Source organism: Melopsittacus undulatus, chromosome 6 (assembly GCF_012275295.1).
Source record: "Melopsittacus undulatus isolate bMelUnd1 chromosome 6, bMelUnd1.mat.Z, whole genome shotgun sequence".
NCBI lineage: Eukaryota > Metazoa > Chordata > Aves > Psittaciformes > Psittaculidae > Melopsittacus > Melopsittacus undulatus.
This window is the reverse complement of record NC_047532.1, coordinates 20,883,907-20,905,108: the sequence shown is the minus strand read 5'-3', so window position 1 is coordinate 20,905,108 and position 21,202 is coordinate 20,883,907. Positions and strand designations below refer to the sequence as shown.

At 52.2% G+C, this 21,202-nt stretch overlaps 1 protein-coding gene across 3 annotated transcripts; it reads right to left on the bottom strand.

Annotated features, from left to right (window-relative positions):
• Positions 1-298: 298 nt before the first annotated feature.
• ELOVL1 (ELOVL fatty acid elongase 1) lies at positions 299-14,470 on the bottom strand. 3 transcript variants are annotated; one of them, XM_031050638.2, is made up of 8 exons: positions 14,441-14,470; positions 3,948-4,007; positions 3,377-3,567; positions 3,135-3,215; positions 2,874-2,930; positions 2,438-2,543; positions 2,144-2,280; positions 299-1,727 (listed from the first exon to the last, which is right to left on the bottom strand). In XM_031050638.2, the coding sequence occupies exons 2-8, from the start codon at positions 3,991-3,993 to the stop codon at positions 1,473-1,475; spliced, it is 873 nt and encodes a 290-aa protein (XP_030906498.1). In that variant the 5' UTR covers positions 3,994-4,007; positions 14,441-14,470; the 3' UTR covers positions 299-1,472. The 3 variants fall into 3 exon arrangements, with proteins under 3 accessions (XP_030906498.1, XP_012984990.1, XP_030906499.1); XM_013129536.3 differs by lacking the exon at positions 14,441-14,470 and adding an exon at positions 5,791-5,927; XM_031050639.1 differs by lacking the exons at positions 3,377-3,567; positions 14,441-14,470 and having other exon boundaries at positions 301-1,727; positions 3,948-4,013.
• Between the last annotated feature and the right edge of the window lie 6,732 nt (positions 14,471-21,202).

Sequence of the window (21,202 nt, the reverse complement as noted above, 5' to 3'; positions counted from 1 at the left end):
GCCAGTGCCCAGGTCCCAGAACACACCCCTGCTCCACCCCAGCCATTCTTTGACAGGGCAGAGCCACTTTCACAACAGGAGCTTTGACGCATTTCCTGCCATGAGCACTGCTCTACCAGCACACTTGGGAACAATCTGCCATCTGCTTCATCAGCAGACTGCTACCGCCCTCTCCCCCCAACACGAAAACTTGCTACACCAGCTGCTGCTCCCAGCCCAGCCTCAACCCCACTGCGCAGCACCAAGCACCTGGAACAGCTTCTGAGGACAGCAAGCCAGGAAAAAAAAAGGGCTGAGCCATTTCTCCTTCTGTCTGTTTATTTGTGATAGAAGAGCAGCCCAATCTGATAGGGCCTGGCTCCTTCACCTCAACCTCAAGGCCATCAGCACGGTTTTGGTTACAGCCTGAGCAAGTGATGGGCACCAGGAAAAGGAGAGCTGCTGCACTGCCCTGCTGGTAGGGCAGGGCACACCTTCAGATGCACAGGGGCAAGATGTGTTCACATACACCACAGCAGTGCAGGCTACAACAGTCCTGTGCTGTGCTCACACTGGGCCCAAGCAGGAAAGCCCAAGAGCTGATTCTAGGGGCAATTATTGCTCAAATCTTGAGTATGCAGGAATGGAAGTGGTCCAAGGCAAGGCTGAGCTTGACCTCCCCCAGTCTGGAGCAAGGCACCAGCTGCCATACAGGATCACGTAAGTGTGGCTGAAGCACACACCGAGCACCTAGCTCAGGCACAGAAAGGCAAGGCAACCTGGGCTTAGGGTGTGGGAGAGGCTCTTCAGGCCATCGCAACCCCCGCTACATAGTAGGCATAGGGCATGTGTACTGTACTGGGCAGGTCTGGACCCTTGAGTTCCATATACACCACCACGACATTCTCCACCGCTACACCTGAGCACAGCTATGCCAGGGCAGGACTTCCCACCCTGGGCACACAGGGATTAAAAGGGACATGCAGCACTGTGGCATGGAACAAAGTGGCACAAGGCACTGTAGAGCAGGAGCACTCACGCTGGAGCTGGCAGCAGCAAGCAGCCAGGGACAAGCCTGCTCATCCACACAGGCTCTCATGAGACAGGGAAGAAGGGGCACCAGGACAGGGAGCAGTCTCTTCTTTTGGTCCTACTCAGAAGGAAATGGCCCCCAGGCAGAAGGGCCAGATGTAGGCACTTGGGGAAGTTCCTTTGGAAACACTGGAATGGGACAGCAGCCCCACAGCTGTGATGTAGGCAGCTGCTTCTCTGCTCAGCAACACTGAGAAACAGCACAAGCCCTCCAAGGAGAAGTTGCCCATGGCTGCTCAGAGCAGAGGGGCTGGGCATGCAGACAGAGGACAGCAGGGCTTGGGCACAGGGGTACACAGTCTGTAGGCACTTGACTTGGCTAGTGGCACCCAGGAGCAGGGGAAAAGGTCCCAGCTGCCTCTGCCCCGGGGCTCTCATTGGCTCTGGGAGGGCCTTGCCCTCTAGTTGGCTTTGACCTTGCCATTGGTGACAGTGCCATTCTCGTGGATGCTGCTACCGTTGTGCTGGGCTGCTTGCTGAGCCACCCTAGGCAACCGTTTGCCCTTTGTGTAGGACTGGTACCAGAAGTTGGAGAAGAGGATGAAGAAGATGGTCCCATAAATCCAGATGAGGTGGACGAAGATGGGAAACTGGTACTGACAGCTGGGCATGAAGTAATACTGAGAGATGTGGACAGAGACAATCACAAACTGTGCCTGGGAACAAGGTAGAGCAGGGATAAGTTATTCATGGGGCAGGGACACTCCTCACCCCCAACCCCCCAGAGACCTTTCTAAATTAAACCAATAGGCTCCCTTCCCACTCTGCAGTAGAGTGTGTGCCTCCTTATGTTGAGGCACAGTCAGCAGCTGGACAAGGCAGGCACAAGCCTCAAGGCAGCACATGTCTCTCACCCTCCCAGTGTGAATGAATCCAGGGACAGCAGACTGAGCAGCACCCACACCCTAAACAGGTTGGTAGGGTTGTTAGAGGTCTCAGAGCTGTAAGAAACCCAGAGAAGCTACAGAAGAGACAGCTACAGCTGCTGCCTGCACCTTTCACAGGTACAGGGGCTGGCCTGCCCCCCACAGAAGAGGATGAAGGAACATGCTCTCTTCCACAGCAGACTCACCAGCTGGATGGCAGTGATGTGCTTCTTCCACCACAGATACTTTTGGAAGGCAGGTCCCGCTGCTGAGAGCCCATAGTACAGGTACATGACAACATGCACCATGGAATTGATCATGGCATGGAATGAGCCCATTCCCCCTGTTTAGAAAGACTTTCATTAGCATAAGTCAGTCATCTGCAGCAGTCAGTGCTAAAGAAGTTTCTAAGAGCCCAACAGGGCCAAAACCCTTGTCAGCATGCTACGGCTAAATGCAACCTTTCCCCAAGCTGTGCACCCCTACAGTTTCCATCTTACCTGGACCAAATCTTGCTCCCCACCACCAGCTCCAAGGCAGAACAGAATGGTGGAAGAGGTGCAAAAATGTGACCTGTTCATTCTTCTTCCGCAGGACAAAGATCACCTGCAATGAGAATCCAATAACATCAAGGACCTGCAGCCCTGGGAGCTGGGCCAATAATTCAGTGTCTGATCTCAGTGACAGTTCCCCTTCCCCCCCACCCCGTCAAGCTCATTGCCACTACCCACAGGTCATTCCACAGCTTCCAGAGCTATAACATGCCAAGAGTGTTCTCTGCAATAGTCCAGCATGGCTTTTTAGGTAATAAAGCCAGGGAGAAGCACTATCAGGTCAGACTGGAAGGGCTGAAGTACACACCAATCCCAAGTACACTGGGCCCCAAGTCCCTGCCCAGAAAGCAGTGACGAGGCTTTCTCACAGCAACTTACTCACCGTGTCTGTCAGTTCAATGAACTTTGAGAAGACAAAGAGCCAAGCAACACTGACCATCTGTAACAGAACATGTTAATATTAGAGACTCACCTAGAGTTGAAATGCCCATTGACCACAAATGCCCATACTGTAACCCTAGGGTGAAACCAAGAGCCAGAGACTAAGTCCTCTGCCTCAGGAAAGGCAGGTAGCCATGGCCTTGCTGTCCAAACAGAAGTACTAAAGACCATCCTCACTACTGGGAGAGAGACAAGAACTTACCCTGAGGGCCTTGGGGTCCTGTGAGAAGTCCACAGGGTCACATCTCCAGGTGTACCCAGTAAGCCACCCTGCCATCAGGAACTGCAACAAGAACATCACCAGGGTGAGGCCCCACACATCACCCACTGCACTTCCCAAGCCCTGCACAGAAGCACAGGCAATAGCCTGCAGAAGGACTCCCCACCACCTATGCAGCCTGCATGCAGGTTTTCATATGCCAAAGCCTGCCATCAACAACTCACCTCATAGACTATGTAAAGAGAGAGGCCCACCAGAAAGAAGTTGTATAGCACCATGAACTTCTTTAGGTTTAAAGGCTTCCTGTTGGCCATTAGTCGGGGACCCAAGGATAGTACAAAGTAGACATATGCCAGGAGGATGCCCATCACAAGGAACGGGGACTGCATCAGTGGATAATCAGCGATGCGGGGGTCTGCAGAGAAAGCCACAGCGCAGAGTGGTTAGCATCCTCACCCCAGGCTGCTGCCAGCAATGCTGCTGCTGGGGTGGACATAAGGAATGGCAATTCTGTTCCCCTGGAACAGGAGTGCAGGTACAGGTGGGCAGTCTGGGAACGGAGGCTGGTAAAGCCAACCAAACTCAGTAAAGTACAAGGGCACGAGTGCCCCAAAACAGCCTGCACACAGGCCCTGAGGCAAAACAGCCCGACAGGCTGCCCAAAAAAAACCCAGAGCTGCATCTACACAAGGGAAGAGGCAAGATGTAGCCAGACCCAGACTACTTCAGGGGTGACAGCCAACCCCCCACTGCCTGTAGCAGGAAGGCACAAGCTGGACAGAGCTGAACACTTACCTGCTTTCTTCATGAAGTCCTGATACATGGTCACAATCTCCTCCATGGTGGTGGCAGTATCTGTGGAAAGAAGGGCAGATCAGGCAACTGTTTTTCCAGGAGGCTGCCTGTAGAGCACAGGCCTGTGGATCAGAAGATCTCAAGTACAGCTTCAGCGATACAGTCATGTGTATCCGGCCAGCATTGCTCTCAACTGATCATGTACCATCATCTACTTCCCAGTGGAGCCACATGCTCCCCACTTCTCACTAATCCTGGCCCTGCCTCCTGAGCTCTGCTGGGAACACATCATCCCCTACCAGCAGTCCTTCCAAGGCAGATTCTAACCATTTCAAGCTAGCTAGGACAGCTTCCAACCTCAGCACTGTATCTCCAGCCCCTTAGTCTTGCTCCTACTGTACAGGCTCAAGCATTATTGCCCATAACCACAATGTTGCTCCCAGCCTTGCCTCCCATACCCACCTGCACAATGCTCTCTGCCTGACCCTGGTGCAAGGTCTTCAAGGGAGATGCAGAGCTGGCCCACAGCTTCCACAGAGCAGTGCTTTTACAATCAGCTTTGAGCTCCTGACCACTGACTGCTGCCAGAGAAGCCACACAGCATCACTGGCAGACCCATTGCATGAGGAAGGAAAGCCATCAGTTCAGAAGCACACATTTCTGGTGCCAGAGTTCCTGGTTTCACATCCTTGCACAAAACTCTCCTGACATGAACTACCAACCCATAAGCCAGCACTTCAGAGGCGAGGTGCAGCTACTTGGCAACGACATTTCCACTCCCCTTTCCAGACAGGGGACAGTATCTGTGGTGGAAAGGATACAAGGCTGCAGAGAGATAGTCTGGTTCTCCCCATACTTGCTCATCCTCACTCTAAGCACACACCAGTGATCCAGACAGATGCTCTCTATAAAAGCAGGAAAGGCGCAGGCTCTTGCTGCTGCAGGCAGGCTTCAAACACATTCACCCAGCCCCCTGTGCTCCCCAGCACAGAGAGCAGCAGAAGGAAGGTAGAGCACAGGCCTTACCTGACTCACCCTGCTGCAAGGGAGGCATCCCTACAGCTGCTCCCAGACCTCCAAAAGGCTGTACAGGAACCACTGCCCAGACTGGCCCAGGGAAACAGTTCTCAGCCCAGTCCCCTCAGGAAGTTTGTTGCTGCCACCACCAGGAAGCATGGAGCCTCTCCCAGACCAGCAGCCAGAGGAATCTCCTTCCCAGTAAGGTCCCAGCTGGGAGCATCCAGCAGCTATTGCTACCCTCAAGCCCCCATCAGCCAGCACCAGCATCACTCTTTCAGCTTCACTCCAAGAGTAAGACCTCAGTAAAGTCCTCCTTGTTCTAGCTGGGACGCAGACAGCAGCAGCAAACACTACCAAGCACCTACATGACAGGCTTTGCTGGCAGCAGTCTTCACAGGCACCTGGCACACAGCATTCTGCATCACCATTCCCTGCACCTCTCAAGTGCAGCAACAGTGCTAGCTCTGTGCCTGCCCAGTCATATCCTCTGTGCTCCTCAAAATGAGTGCCACCAACCTCTACAACAGCACTGGAGTGGAACAGGTCTTCTCCTTCACACCCACACTTCCCAAAGTACCCATTCTTCCAAGCAAGGCTCCAGAGCAGCCTGCACAGCCACACACCCCAGGGATAGAGCCTAAGAAGTTTTGCTGTGCTTCAAAAACACAGAAAGCGATTCCTCATGTCACCATGGAAGCAGCTGGAACCCTAGGGCAAAGCCCACTCAGAACTGACCCCCACACCTCATGGACATCAGCAGCAGAATAGATGCTCATCTTCCTAGCCCAGTGTTTAAAAGGGTTTAACAGCAAGTAATACTCACTTGTAGTAAGTAATACTTAAGGTCCTGGGCACTGCCAAGGTTATCCACTCTCCAAATGCATCAGGGGCCAGTAAAGTGTAGCAGGAACTACAGCATCCTTGAGAGCCACTCAAAGCTCCAGCTGTGGGAAATGCAATACATACAAGTCCTGAAAGCTGCTGAGCTTTATGTTGCTTTAATAGCTAAGAGCAAGGTCCAAACTTGTCCATCTAGTTTCAGCTTTCAACCACTACATCCAGCTACACCTTTGTTTGCTAGATGGAGGAGCCCTCAAGAGTTAGTTCCCAGCACAGGTACCTGACTACTCAAGCTCATTGTTTATCTTATCAAGCTGAATGAGTCACCTTTACTACAGGTCCAGGGCAGACAGAACTCTTGCAGAGTGCGTGCCTATTTTAGGCAGGCTGGTATAAGAAGATGGTATCAGTCACCCAGGAGCTCAGAGCTACATCTCACTTGAGGGAAGCACCTGAGCTCAGGCACTAGAGGTTACTGTACTGACTGCGATGCCAGCAGGGCTCCAGCACCACTGGCCAATGAAGACCCCAAGTCAAAACAACTCGGGCAGACTTGAATGAGAAGACTCACACCGACAGACCTGCTGAAGGCTGCACAGAGCACACAGCAGACAAGGGTCATCCTGGCAGCAGCCCTGAACCCAGACAAGTATCGCACCCAAGCACACACACCCAGTGCGGAAGCAGCCTGCTTCCACACAGCACTAGCACAGATGTTCCCACCAATATGAACAGAAGCAAGTCTCCCCTACTACTGTTTCATGAAGCGCCTCCAGCACTCTATGCATGCCAGGCAATCAACCTGACCTGACCATGGGCTCTGGGCAAGCACCAGGACCTCTACCAGGGCAGAACTAATAGATTCACACTGCAGGCCCTTATGAAAAGCACCTGTGCATGTTTCACAGCTTCCCTAGGCAGGACACCCTGCTGTATGCAGCTGACAGAGCTGCCACATCTTCAGGGAACCCCCAAGGTTCTTGAGTCTTTGCAGGGGCTGGTGTCCACAATGGCATGCTACACAGTCCTGCATTAGACAGAGGCTGAAGTGTGCCTTGCTCAGTCAGTGGATGCAAATATGTCTCACCCTCCTCTGTCTCCCAAGGGAGAGCCACTGGCCTTGGGGTGTTGGCAGTCAAGCTGCAAAGGGGGAGTTGTAAAGCAGGCCTAAGCATTACCTTCACTAAGCAGAAGGATAAGCCTGCTCGTCTGCCTGAGCCATGATGGCTCCACACCAGCCTTTTTGCTGCAGACAGGGTTTTCCACCACAAGCATTTTGGGAACCTCAACTCACCTCTGCCATTTCCTCTGTGCACATCAGCACTTGATGCCCCTCTGCTCTTGAAGAGGGGTTCACCATCCAGCCAAGCATCAGCTCTTACTGCCCTCCACACTACAGATGTTTACAGCTCAGTGGTTGGCATTTGTCCTCTTTGTACAGGGGAGACACTCTCCTTTGACTCCTCCTGGATCCTGATCCTCTTGGGCAAGGAGTTGGGAAGATATGGGGAAACCAAACCTGAGTCTTGAACAGCTGAACTCAAGCCAACAGGCCCAAGCATCCCAAAGCACCAGGAACCCTTGGGGCCCAAACACACCCTGCACAATACCTAGAGACCTTGCAACACAACTCCTTCCACTTCTTAGCAACAGAGAATCACTTCCCCATCTCACAAGTTCCCACTATTTGCAAACCAGAGCATCAGGCCCTACTCTGCCACAGCAACCAAGGCTTAGATACTTGGTTACACCAAGCAGTGCATACACTGCACATTCCCAACAAGCTATACAGCTATTAGTGCAACCTCAGCAAGAATAACGAGGCCCTTTATAACCAGCCCCAGCAGCCAGACAACATTGAGAGCCATGACAGAAAGCAGAGCTCAACCCAATTAGTTTTGTCAATAGCCCCACAGGGCACATCTCTCCATACAGCAGCTATCAGCAAGCAACACTCAGCCCCAGCCACGCAACACTCCTGCCTCCCCATCAGCTTTCGAGTCCGAAATCAGTCCTCTAATAAGTGTGAAACAAGCACCCTCATCTCCCACTACTTTAATTACAGGCAGCACCAAAACAGTCTGGTAGATGGCCACAGAGCTACCACCGCAGGGTAAGCTGGCACAGGGCCCTTGCTGAACTGGCTAAAGCAGGGCTGGTCCCTGCAGGTGTCCCAAGGGAGTAGCAATCCTCAGAAGTCAAGAGATAAGCAGATATCAAGCTAACTCACATCCCTGACCCACAGGTGGGCAGCAAGGCTTGACACAGCTCTGAGAAAGATGCATCCTCCTCCCCCAGCTCCCCATCACAGCACATTTCTGGAGCTCCAGAACACCACTGTCAGGTCCAGCAAGGCCCACATGCAGCTCCAGGTATCCAGCGAATGTTTCCCAGCAGAGATATGGGGACCTGTGCTTCAGAAGTATCTGCCAGCAGCTGCTGCTGCTGCTGCAGAAGGAATAGGATTGATCAACCCAGGGTCTGATGGCCCCAGACAAGGCACAGACAGGGCTGTGCACAGCACACACTGAGGCCAGCACCTCAAACTATCACCGGGAGCTGTCAGTCACAGCTGCAGGAGACACCTCCTGGAAGCTCATGCACAAATGAATCCAACAAGATGAGGAACAAAAAGCCGTATTGTCCTCAACAAGACACAAGCAGCAAGGCAGTCAGAGCAAGACAAGAGTGAAAACAAGGCCAGCCAAGCAAAACCTTCTCTATCAGCTGCAGTGGGATCACTAAAACTAAAGTTTATCATGAAACAGAAAAGCAGATTTGGCTTTCCTCCTGCTGCTGCTGCTCTGTGCCCAAGTGAAAAGGAGAGGAGACTATAACCAGAGAGTGCATGCTTGCTTCACATCAGGCCACCAGTTCAGGCACATGCAGCAGAGAGCTGTATTGAGGTACACTGAATTACTGCTAACCATTTTGGCCATCTTATTAAAGATTTCATTAAGTTACTGTTGTCCATATAGTACCAAAGTAACATTCCCCCCACACTCCCCAGAGATCACAGCCTAGAGATGCCTGTGCACCAGCCCACAGGGTGCGTAAGACAAGGCTGGAAGGAAAACAGGAGCTTCTGCATTTCAAGTGCAGAACACCATCCCAGCAGAGCAGAGCCAGAAAGTAGCCCCCCTAGCTTGGCACCTTGGCTTTGAGAACTTAGAAAAGAACCTGTTGGAGTTTGAGGACAACCAGCTCCAGAACTCTCAGCCCACAACTGAACTACAAAGCCTACAAGAAAACTTCATGCTAACACCACCAGAGAAGTTTTCCTATTTGAAACACATCCATTTGTTACTTCCTCTGGCTTGGCTACTTCATGCTCAGTATCAAAGGACACAGCTAACAGCCTGGTACCATATGCTCTGCATCAGCATACTTGGAAGCCAGTACAGGAGGACTGTGCTCACAAGACAAGGGATGCAAGCTCTCAAAACCTTGATATGCAACAGCTCTTGCAAGAGCTGCCACTGCAAGTGGTGCAGGAGTTACACTGGCTTGTGCCACTCCCGGCACACAGGCTTCAAGCAGCAGGAAGTGACCTGTCTGAAGCCAAGGAGTTTCTCCATCTTCACCAAGTGTGTGTTAATACCCTACCACTATCTCACACTGTGTCTGTCGAACCCTGAGGCCTTTGGGTAGCATGCTACAAACAGATTAGGCTCTCTGCTTCCCATGGAAAGCTGGAAGCAGGGAGACTCCCAGATTAGCAGGCAAGCTCTGCAGAGCCTGGGCAGTCAGAGTGGCACCTCACAAGCTCTCAGGGGAAGAAAGTCCATTGCAATAGGATATAGTAACCTTGTACAAGAGGCAAGGCAGGTCATCAGACTTCAAGGTCCCACAAGAGCATGCAGTAAAAGATCTGTACACACAGCACAGTGGTTTTCAGGGATAGCACTTCCCCCAGCTGATCAGGCAAGCTCTTAGAGTAGGCTTACTCCTTATCACATTCCACACTGATGGCTGCATGTGCAGGGCACTGGTATCAGTACAGATGAGAGCAGTTGGGGAAAAGGCAATACTAGGCAAGAAGTCCAACATAGCAAGGAACAAAGGATAAAAAAAAAATGAGAAAAGAAACAAAGGGCGAGATACCTGCAGAACAGGAAAATAAGGTACTTCCTTCCTATGCTAACAACACTGAGCTAAGTCAGCTCCCTCATGCTGGGAAGGAGATAGCTGGGCTCCTCTCCGAGGGGATGGCACCCAGCAGCCCCCCAGGGTGCACAGGGGAGTACACCCAGGAAGGACAGAACTATGCAGGCAGGGCTGAGCCAAGCCAGCTCCTAACACCCACTTCAAGAAATAGGTCAAGCCTTCCAAAGCCCTCCAGCACAGGAATACAGAACATCCCTATCTGGAGGTGGAACAGACTGTACCAAAGCATTCATCTCTGGTTTTAATCATTATGCAAGTGTCTCACTACAAGGCTTCACCTCTGTTCCCACAGCAGTGTCTGTAATCATTACAGTGTAATGATTACATTGCTCTGTCCCATCCAGGCCTGTGCATTAATTGGAGAGGCGCACCGAGACAAGATGGATATTAAAAGTCTACAGAGCAAGATGCAGAAAGACTAAATTCCTTCCAACAGCTTTATCCAGATGATTCAAGAAACCCAATTGTGAACCCAGAGCCACTTCTCATTGAGACAATGGACCACTGCCTGGAACTTGCCCTGACATCAGCATTGGGCCACCCATATCCTCCACACCAAGGCAGCAGAACACTCGCACAGCCACCTTCTAACGAAAGAAAGGCATGTTCTCTGACAACACTACATATGTTACACTCCAGGAGCACAGTATATGCACCACAGATTCACCAAAGTGTAAGGCTTAATAGATACCACCTTTAACTGGGTTCAGATCCCTCCACACACAAAGAAAGCAGTACTGGGCCTGATTACCTCCACAAAGTATACATTGACCACTCAAAGCCAGGGCTCTTGTTGCTACTACTGGTCCTATACAGAAAGGGAAAGCCTCTTAGGGTTAAGCAGAAGCAGAACAAAATATAGATCTATACACAGAACAATGCTATAAACAAACTGTGAGAGCAAGTTATGGGATCTGATCCACAGAGTAAGAGCGCTCCTTGCAGCAAGCCTGCAGACTTGCTGCCACAGTGACAGCTTACAACCCCGACCAATCCCACAGGACAGAATCAGCCAGAAATTAAATACCCTGTGAGACTAAGGGAAATCAAGCACCATTAGATTCAGTTACCACCTCCACAATCCCCAAGCCACTTAAGTCTCAGAGCATCCAGACACAGGCCCCCTGATAGGGAGCCAGCTGGGGCAGCTTGTCATCTCTGAGCAACAACAGCCCCACAAGTCCTGCAGGGAAGAACTCTGTCTCCTGGGGACCAGCTCCTCCCTGCAGAGCCCAGGCTGCCTCACCTGTTTGACTGGCAAGAACCAGACTTTCCAGCCCACGTACTCCCACCATCTGACAGCCAGCAGGACACACGCTAGCATAAATCCAATACAAAAGCACAGGAATACAGAAGATCACTTGGGCCATCACAGGCACCACTCCCAGTATCTCCTGTAATCTTCTTCCTAAAGGAAAGATCTCAGCCTGGGTGTTGACTGCCCTGTAACCCCAACAGGAAAGGGGAAAGCATTCACTGCAACCTTCAAGGACAGTGCCAAGCCAAGCATGCAGCAGTGCACCTGCTTCTGATGCCAGCTTCAGGGCTTCCTAGGGATGCAAAGCTTTTTTCCACCAGGAGAAAAAGGAGATACTATGCACCTTGAACAAGCACACTCACCTCCACCTTCAAAAGATAGTATGACGCTTCTAGATCAGAGTGAGTTTCTCCTCCCCTTACTTAGTTTTAACAGTACTTTCATATTACATTTCCACCATCAAGTACCATAAAATCCCTCCCCCACCCCCACCTTTCAGGAAGCAGAGGTGACAATACAGAGGGCAGGACTGCAGAGGCCCAGGCTGTGTGGGTGGCATGGCTTAATCCCCACAGCGAGATGCTGCAAGTAGATGCTGCAACACCTGGCACCATGCTGCTTCCCATAGGAACAGGCTGTCAGGAGCTGCCCACACCCATGAGCTAGAGGGGGGCTTCCTAAGAAACAGACAAGATACAGCAGCCTCAGTCAAACCCGAAGGGTTCTGCCAACTGACTCTCTAAGCCATCCTCAAGAAGCTGCCCAGCAGGTCTGGTGGGAAGGTCAGCTCCATCCAGCTAGGAATCTGCCCTGGCTGCATTCTGGCAGAAGAGAAGAGGGTCAATCTGGGGCAGCACAGGATGGATGCGCTGCTGCACAGGCAATCCTGGACTCCAGGAGGGGAAGAGATGCTCTGAGGGAATGCACTAGCAAGGAAAGCAGCCAGTGTTATCCCACACTATGCCAAATGAGCACAGGAAGGGGTATTTACCCCACTTCTTCCTGTCCTTAGAACTCCAGAGGGAAGGTGGTCTGGAAAGCACCTGACAGTACCACTGCAGGAAACAGCCTGAGCACCAAGGCATACAGACCATCACCCCCAAAGCTTCCCTCCTGTCCCAGTGCTCTCTCATTCAGCCCGTTACAGAGATCAAAAAGCATCAGTTTTACCAGCTGTCACTTTATTACAACAGAAGAACAGGCCCACATAAAATACAGAGAGCAAACCCAGCACTGCCTGAGGAAGAGAAGATGAGCCATTTGACCATGGTTACTAAATCTGCAGTTGCCCAGCAAGCGCAGACCCCATGTACAACCACACACCAGTCCGAGATGAGCTTGCAGCCGGGGCTACTGCTGCCACCAGGAGGGTGACAGCGACCTCCTCCTCCTACCAGCGTTCCAGAGCAAGGGCCAAGCACCTACACGAGCCGGCACTCAAAGCTAACATTGTGTCGCAGCGGCGGGGGAGGCCTGGTACTGCCACCCTGCCCGGAGGAGGAGGGAAGAGCCATCTCAATGGTACATTGATGCTGAGGGATGTGTAGGAGAAAGATCTCCGGCCACCAGCGCCACTGCTGAAGGCTGTGGATAAGTCCTAACGCAGAGAAACCCCAGCAGACCACAGCCCTTCTCAGCTGTTTAACATCCCGCAGCTTTCACACGGCCGAACTCAGTGGCCGCTCCAGGGCGGAGAGTGTCCGAGAGCTGAGCGGGGTCCCAGAACAGCCCTAGGAGGGCGGCTCCGGCACAGGCCCCCGCCCCGCATCCCGCTGCTGTGCCCGGCAGGGAACCCCCACCTGGGAGAGGGAAGCGCTGCCGGCTCCCGGCACGGCCGCGGGGTGTGGCGCCGCCGGGGCCTACCGCCGCTCCGGGCCCCGGAAGCACGGTGCCGCGGCCCGGCCGAGCGCCGGCATCACCGCCAGCGGGGCCTGTGCGGCAGGGGATGGGGAAGGGCCGCTGCGGGGTCCAGGGCGGTGACTGGGGTGAAGCCACCTCCCAGCGAGCCCCGGCCGAGGCCTGCCCGGCTCCTGCAGTCCGGGAGCGAGGACGGCAGCTGCCCCAGCACCACCGCAAGTATCGACTGCGCGATGCCGATCCCCTTCCCCGACGCTGTGCAGCCACCAGACCTCGGCCCGGAGAGGCAACGAGCCCCTGGCACAGGGCCCGCCACCGCCAGCAGAAGAGGGGCAGCCTCGGCACTGCCGGGACCATGACCCCAGTATGGCCGCAGGGCAAAGACCTGCAGGGGCAGAGGCCCGGGTGCTTGTGCCCTGGCACACAACCAGCGGGGAGGGACAATCCTTCCCCCTGGCAGGCTGGGAAGCATCCCAAGCACCGCACCAAGATGGTGCGGAGGAGGCCGCTCTGGCATAGGACTGCCCCAGAGGGCAGCCCAGCTGTGGGAGGGGAATTGCACCCTTCTCCGGGCACCAGGGACCAGACCGTGAGACAGGGACCACCATGAGGACTCAGCTGCTCTTACAAACTTCAACAGCCCCACTTGGACCCCGCTTATCTCCCTCCTCCTGACACAGGCAGGTTTGTACACTGCTGGCCTGCCACACGCACCCACGCTGCTGCTGTGGTTATCTCCCCCTCCAGCAGAGTGACAGCCTCACTAGCGCCTTCCTGCCCGGTGGCCACCGCACCCAGCCTCACCCCCTGCCAAAGGCATGCCACAACACCCATCCCGCCCATCAGGCCATGGTCTCTCCAGACTCATCCCTCTACCCCCTCAGTGAGGGGGGCATCACCCGCCTCCTTCCATGACCCGGTGCATCCCGGGTGACAGGGACACAGGCACACACACGCTAGCCTCCTCCGGCCTCTTCCCCCCTGTTGAGCAGGTGCCAAGCGGGCACATGGCCTCACCAGGGCAGGGCCCACCAGCCTCAGCAAGCAAAGCTTCAACCCCAAAGCAGCTAAACCCCGCTCAGGCAAAACTTCAACCCCAAAGCTGGCCTCAGCACTCCCCTGCTCTGCAACGACCTTCACCGATCAGCCATGGAACACCCCAAAAACCACTTCCCAACCCACCAGCAAGTTCAGACAGCTTTCCGCCTCAAAAAAAAACCCCTGAAAGGGCCCTGGGATCGAAGAGGCACCCCCAGCACAGCCCCACCGGGCAGGGCAGCAGCCAGCACCCACCGCCCCACCGGGGACCCTTCCCCCCACGTGCGCACAGCACGCCCAACCACACACTCACCAATGGCCGCACCCCACTCTGCCCGCCACCACGGCTGCCCCCGCCCTTAAAAAGCGCTGCCCTACCCCCTTAGTCTCTGCTGATTGGTCCCGGGAGCTGAGCTCCGCCCCTCGAGGGCGAATTGAGGGGAGGAGCTCACCCCCTGGACCAATCAGCAGCGACGCCACAGCCCGCCCATGCCATAGCCGAGCCCAGGCCGGCAGCTCCTTGCGGGCTGTGGCTGCGCAGCGCCCTGACATTGGGGGGGCGCTGGGTTTTGGGCGGGTTTAGCTGATTCCTAGGGAAGGGGCAGCTCTCTGGGGAAGCCGAGGGAGCGGAGAGCAGCAAGAGGGAGGAAACGGTGGAAAATGGGCTGGGAAAAGGGTCAGGCAGGGTGGCATGTGGAGAGTTGATGTGAGGGTGGCGGTGAGGGCATGAGGGCGATCAATACAGATCGATAAACAAGTAGCACATATGGTCATGTTTTTTATGAGTGACAGCACAGCAGCTACCACAAGCATACGGAAACAGGGCAGGACACTGCAGAAAGGTTACATGGGTCTGCATTCTATTCCCAGCACCACTTCACCCTATGATATCCTCACAGACTTGAAACGGTCAAAAACGGCTTGATCTGAAGCTGGTTTCAGAACTCACTGCTCTAATTATTAATAATCACCCCATTTCCAGCTTAATTTGATGCACAGCAATCCATTAATATCAATTTTCTTCTGTGCAGCATTGTCTTTTATCTCACATAGGTCCTTGTCTTGGTATTTATGCTCCAATATATCTGTAGACAGCAGTCATCTCCCTCCCAGCTATTACATGGAAGACTAAACAAGTTTTTCCAGCATTTTCCTACTAGCCGGGCTGTCCCTGCTCCTGATGCCCTGGTAACTCTTCTGGCCATGTGGCTGCTCGGGTTCCTCTCCTGAAGGCAGGTGACCAGGAGTGGTCACAGACACTGCTCACCTGGTGAGAATTCCCTGTCTGGATACAGCCCGGGCTGCATTTGCTTCTCTGTCCAGCTTTCCAGTGACAGCTCAGAGTCACTCTGTGGCTGGTTACTCCTTTTCTCCTCTTCTTCAGGTGCTCGCAGCTCACAAAGTCCCCCAAATGAAGTAAGGGAAGAACTGTGCTCCTGGTGACCTAAATGCCTTCTTTTTGGTAGTACAGCATTCCTTAACACTCCCCTACAGTGCTAATGCACCACAACATAATGATTTCAGCAGATCACACCTAATATTTGTGCCAGTCCTTAAGGAGATCAGTTTATAAGAAAATCCACAAAGTACCTTAGTAGTAACCTTCTGCATGTCCTGATATGCTCCCTTTCACCAGGCTCTGCTTTCATCTTGACCTTAACAACTCCTTCCCACATGTAATTCCTGTGTTCATTTCAGCCCCAATATCTACTGAGGTTCCCAATTGGTTCTAAGGTTCCTAGCTGCTTCCCTGAAGCCCACAAAGGGCCTATAGCTTCATAGAATGGGTTTTTTTAATTGCCAGGTTAGTCAGACATACTAAGCTATATTTTACACCACTTTCCATTTCCTGTCCATGTGCTGCATTACTCTTTAACTGAATACTATTAACATCAGACTGGCAGGCCTGCAGCTGTCTGGATCACTCTTTCTCCCTTGTTAAGTGTAGGCATCAGTCTTGTTTGCTATTCTTCCCTTCTTTTTGTCCTCCTTTTATTTTGCTCCATTACTCTATTTTTGTTTCATAGACGCATTCAGTGGAAATCTTGCCATGTTGTTTGTCATGATATGAGAGTTCACCAGTGGATTCCTTTGCACTCCCTACTAGACACTTTTCCACCTTGTATCCACATCTCATATCTTTCTCCGAGCATTCCTTCTCTCCTCTGGATCCACCCTCGCTGGCAGGCATGTCAGGCTCTAACTATAAGCCCCAAATTGCACAGCCCAGATACTTCTTGCTATTGGAATGGTTATCCAGGTCATTCTATTTTCTTCCACTCTGAATTCAATTTGTTTCTCCTCTCTCTCAGTCTTGGACTCTACTTCCCTGTCACATCTGCCATCTCCACCATTAACCCTGTGCAGTATTTTCCTTTCAGTTCTCCCTTGCTACCACATCTTGTGTTTCTCTCTTAATTCTCCAACACATCAAATGTATTTTTCCATTTCATTTCTCCTCTATTAGTTGTTTTTTTCTTTTCACGCTCACTTGTTTTGATGGGTCACCTTTGTCTGTGTGTCTGCCTGGCTTTCACTTCTCACGCTCAGTGGGTGTCTGCAGTTCTGTTCCCCCTTCCCACCATGTCCTGGAAGCAGCAGCAGCCTGGGCAGGAGCTCCAGCAGGTGCAAGGACCTTGGTCTGGTGATGTGATGGAGAGTCCCCTTCTAACCCTGGGGACAGGGCTCCAGCAAGGACTTTATAAATCTCCTGTGTGCTGTGGATCTGGGTTTCTGTCTTCTATTTTCTCCAGAACTTTTTTAGGAGTGGTAAATGCCCCATCCCTGGCAGTGTTCAAGGCCAGGCTGGCAGAGCCTTGGGTGACATAGTCTAGAGTGAGATGTCCCTATCCATGGCAGGGGGGTTGGAACTGGGTGATCCTAAGGTCCTTTCCAACCCAAACCATTCTGTGATTCTTTGGAAGCAGGGTAGCACAAGCATACATAGCAAAGAAAACCCCTCAAAAATAAGGGAGATGGGGGTGTGGAAGACAAGGCCAGAGTGATGTGACCCATTGTGTACAGCCTGATGGTCCCAAAGTGTCTGCAGAGATTATTTTCATAAACAGGTAACATTCTTCATCCATGTTGAACCCTGCCTGTGTGACATGAACTCTGGGACAGAAGCTGTTTGCAGCCAGCCGAGCGTGTCACTCTGACAGCAGCCTGGACTGCTTTCCCAGAGATGATCATGTCACATGCCTGCACAAGGGTGTCTTGCCTGCAACAACCCTTCCTGCAGCGGGCAAAGCCCTGCAAGTCGTTAGCTCTTCACCTGCAGCTCATGAAACAGCCTGGCTGTTGTGCTCTTGGTGGCAGCAGTCTGAGCTGCACCAGGCTCCAGACTGGGAGAACTTAAGTTCCTTCCTCCATTGCTTATTCTGAAGAACAACAGACCATTTCCACCGTAGCTTTGGTGAGGTCTTACTGATCCTTCTCAATGTGGACATCTGACCTGTTGCAGGTGAGTCTCTGCACTCCTCCTTTCTGATGTTCTCTTTATCAGTCTCTCTCTCCTGCTTTCTCCTTGCTTCTTGCAGAGCCAAGTGCACCTCTTTCTCCCTGTTGCTCTGTCTTGGTGCAAAAAGCAGGTGTGCACTAATGGAACTTGCTGAAAGCACAAAGATGGAAGCCATCATAAGCATACAGGATTATCTGCAGACTATCAAATGGGAAGGTCCAGAGAAACTAAGCAATGAAAAAGGTTCAGTGAAAGGTTATGACCTTAGGGATTAGTAATGATCATTTCTTCTGCATGTGATGAGAGATGCTGGTGCAGTTTTCTCAGTGTTGCGTGTGCCTTTTCTAGTGCCATTCTTAGGAATGTCTTGGGATCACCATCAGTGATGGTGATCAAGGGGGGGTTCAGCCTCTCCAGATACCAAGTTTCTCAGTTTTTATGGCAGAGATAGAAATTCTCAAAATTCTGGCTTTCTGGGGAGCTGAAATATCTTTTTGATCACATCTGGTTTGTATTCTCTAATTCACTGAATTTATAACTGTGAAGTTAGTTTTTAAATACTGAAAAATTGAATTGTGGGATTTTTATGTGCCAAAACCACTGACATTGTTCAACTTGAAAAAGCTAAAAGATAATAAAAAGACCAAATTAATTTAGTGAAATTAAACACATGTGCCCTGTAATATTTTAGTAATGTATTTGACATACATAGTTAACAAATTCACCTGCCTTATTATGCTTGGGGTGTGAAAAGATTTCCAGATCCTCCCATGCTTTTCTTTTTAATCCTGGAAAGCCAGCAATTTTGCAGGTGATCAGATAAAAACACCGAATGTAAATTGTCTCTCTAATGTTGTTTATGCCTTTCTCCTGAGATTGGACCTTAAAGCACTATCAACCACACATCACTGCTGCTTCTCTGTGACTCCATGACAAAAAAATGACAAGTTGGTTATGCTGGCAACTGCAAAGCATCCAAGAAATGCTCCTTCACCACCTCTGTCTGTACTGGGAGAATAAAACAAGGCTTTCATAGCCACTAAACGTGGAGACAGATGGCACTACTCAGAGCCTGAAGGAGCATTAAATGCCATAATGCCAAGTTTGTGATTTCAGCAAATGGAGATGGGCAGACAGGCCGTGCCTGAGCGAGCCTGCTTTGGTAAGCTCAGGCTGATGCGCTGCTTCCTTCCATGGCTGGTATCAACATCAAGTGACTCATCTTGTGCATACTTTTGTCTGTTATTTGTGCTGATTACATCACGCTGACAGTAGAGGCCGGTTACCCCATCACTGTCAGTGTTGCTGTCTTCCTCCTCAGCCAGAAGAAATACCTTCACTTCAGTCCTGGAATCTAAAGTCCCTAGAAGCCCCTCAAGCTACCAGGAAACAACTCACAACATTTCTGTAGCCAGCAGGCATGAAGTGACTCCGCTGGAATCCCTGCTGTAACATGAAACTGTAGTTTTACTCTAAAACATGACTTGAAAAAGGCTTATCGTGAGATAAAAGGAAAGGTTGTAGCCTCAGCCAGAAGCTTGGTGGTGGTGCGCTGGAGTGCAGACTTTCACCCTGGTGTGTTTAACTGCTGGACCTTGCTTGCAAGCCAGACTGGGCAGCATCCATGACTGAGGTTTCCTGATGGGATGGGAATCCTTTATCAGCTGCATAAAAGCCAGCGGTCTCTCCAGTGAACCTTGACAGCCACCTCTGCAGGCTGGCAACATCACCCCAGCAATGTGTAACACTCTGGGGTCTCTAGAGACATGTCAGAAGTCTCAGCCCACTCAGGACCTGCTAAACCATCCCTGTTTGTTCCTGTGGCCTATAGGATAACCTTATGGATAATGATGCTTGTTCAAAATACACACAAATATTGGGTGAAGAACAGGCAGCAAGAGGCTGGAGCAAGGTGCGTGAGGAGACTAAAAGCTTGGAGAAGCTGTTCTTCAGTGCCCCTGCATGGCAGCAGGGACAGCAGGGCCAGCTCATGATGTAGAATGGACTGATGGGAGGCTGGAAAGGGTCAGGAGGTTTGAGGGCTTCAACACATGCAGCACAACAGGAGTCCTTGCTACCAGTGCAAGCGTTTGTGACTGTCCATATGCAGCAGGATATGGAAGAAGACCACAGCAGCTTTGTGAGCTCTGTCTCTGGTAGAGGCTTGAAAACTGCCCCTGCTCAGGGAGCTTTCAAGGCTGTTGCATGGGTATGCATGCTGCTGAAGAGAGAAAATGCAGGCGATGGGAAAGGCCTCATCCTACTCATCCCCACAATCTCCCTGAAGCCATTTCATTTATCTCTGTGTTTTAAAGCTCACAGGAGTTGATCAGCTTTGGCAACCTGGCCCAGACTGCCTGGAGCCTGAAGAGAGCAGCTTGGCAAAGCCAGGTGACTTCTCCAACCCATAGCAGGCAGTTGGAATTAGAGTCAGATTTGGTGACCTGACACCCACATGCCACACTCCATAACTGCGTCCCATGGCTGCCCTCCTGGCATGTGGTGCAGCGGCTCCGTGGTGCGAATAAAGCCAGAAGAAAAACCCCTCCCAGGTGCTCCAGGCTTTGCTGGCCTCTTTCCTGGGAAGGCTTTGCCTTGACCTGAAGTGGCCACCAAGTCCCAAGCAGAGGATGCCCAGGGCAGGGCTCTCAGGTGCTACACCTCAGCCATGGGGCAGCAGGGCTGTGGGCAGGCGCTGGTGCGAGCTGCCAGGCATCAGGCTGAGCACACTGCTGGTGGCTCTGCAGGACTAAGCCACAGAAAGGACATTGTCAGAGCAAAGGATTGTTCTGGGAGAACAGGCTGCACAAAGAGGGATTGTTTCACAGTGAAATGAGGCCGTGTTTTAGCTCCATCCGGGGCTGGGCTTTCCCTGCCCATCAGGGCTGCAGGCTGGTGGGAGACCCTGCCTGCTCCCAAGTCACTGCTGTCCTGCCTGGCATCTTCTCTGCTTCTGAGGTTCTTCACCAGTGCAGGTCCTGCTGTGGGCCCACACACCTGCCCATGTCCAAGGAGCTTGGGGGAAAGGGAGAGCAGCAGTGGGGCAGCTCCCACTGTGAGGGGCTGCACTGTTTCTCCTGGATACCTAGGGGCTACTGTCCTCCCTTTAAGGGACAGATATAACCAGGAGGGAAACAGATATGCAGTAAACTGCTCCAAGATGGTGGGCAGAGATAGTGGCCTCCTTTCTGCAAATATTTACCTCTCCAAAAATTGGTTTTGATGGTGAACATCACATCCTCCATGGATGCCCTCATGCCTGCACTCTACTGGGACAAGCATCTCGCACCCAAGCTCCAGCAGGGAACCGCAGGGAGCACAAGACACAAAAAAGCAGCATGCTCGAAATATGGATTGAAGCATTCCTGTTCATTCCTATTTTCTCATTCCCTGTGTCAGTGAATACAAACAGTTAAGAGTGACTGTGGGCACACCCACAGAACCTTCATGTGACTCATCCCTGGTTTGGCAGCTGCTGGGCTTCAGCAACTCAGGGCTTCAGGTCCTGCTGCCTGACTCCTCCTGCTCTCAGACCCGTGCTGCCCAGCTCCATGCCCAGCCCCAATCCTGCGGTGTGAGGCTGACATGATGGGTGCCCCCAAAGAGTCCCATGCA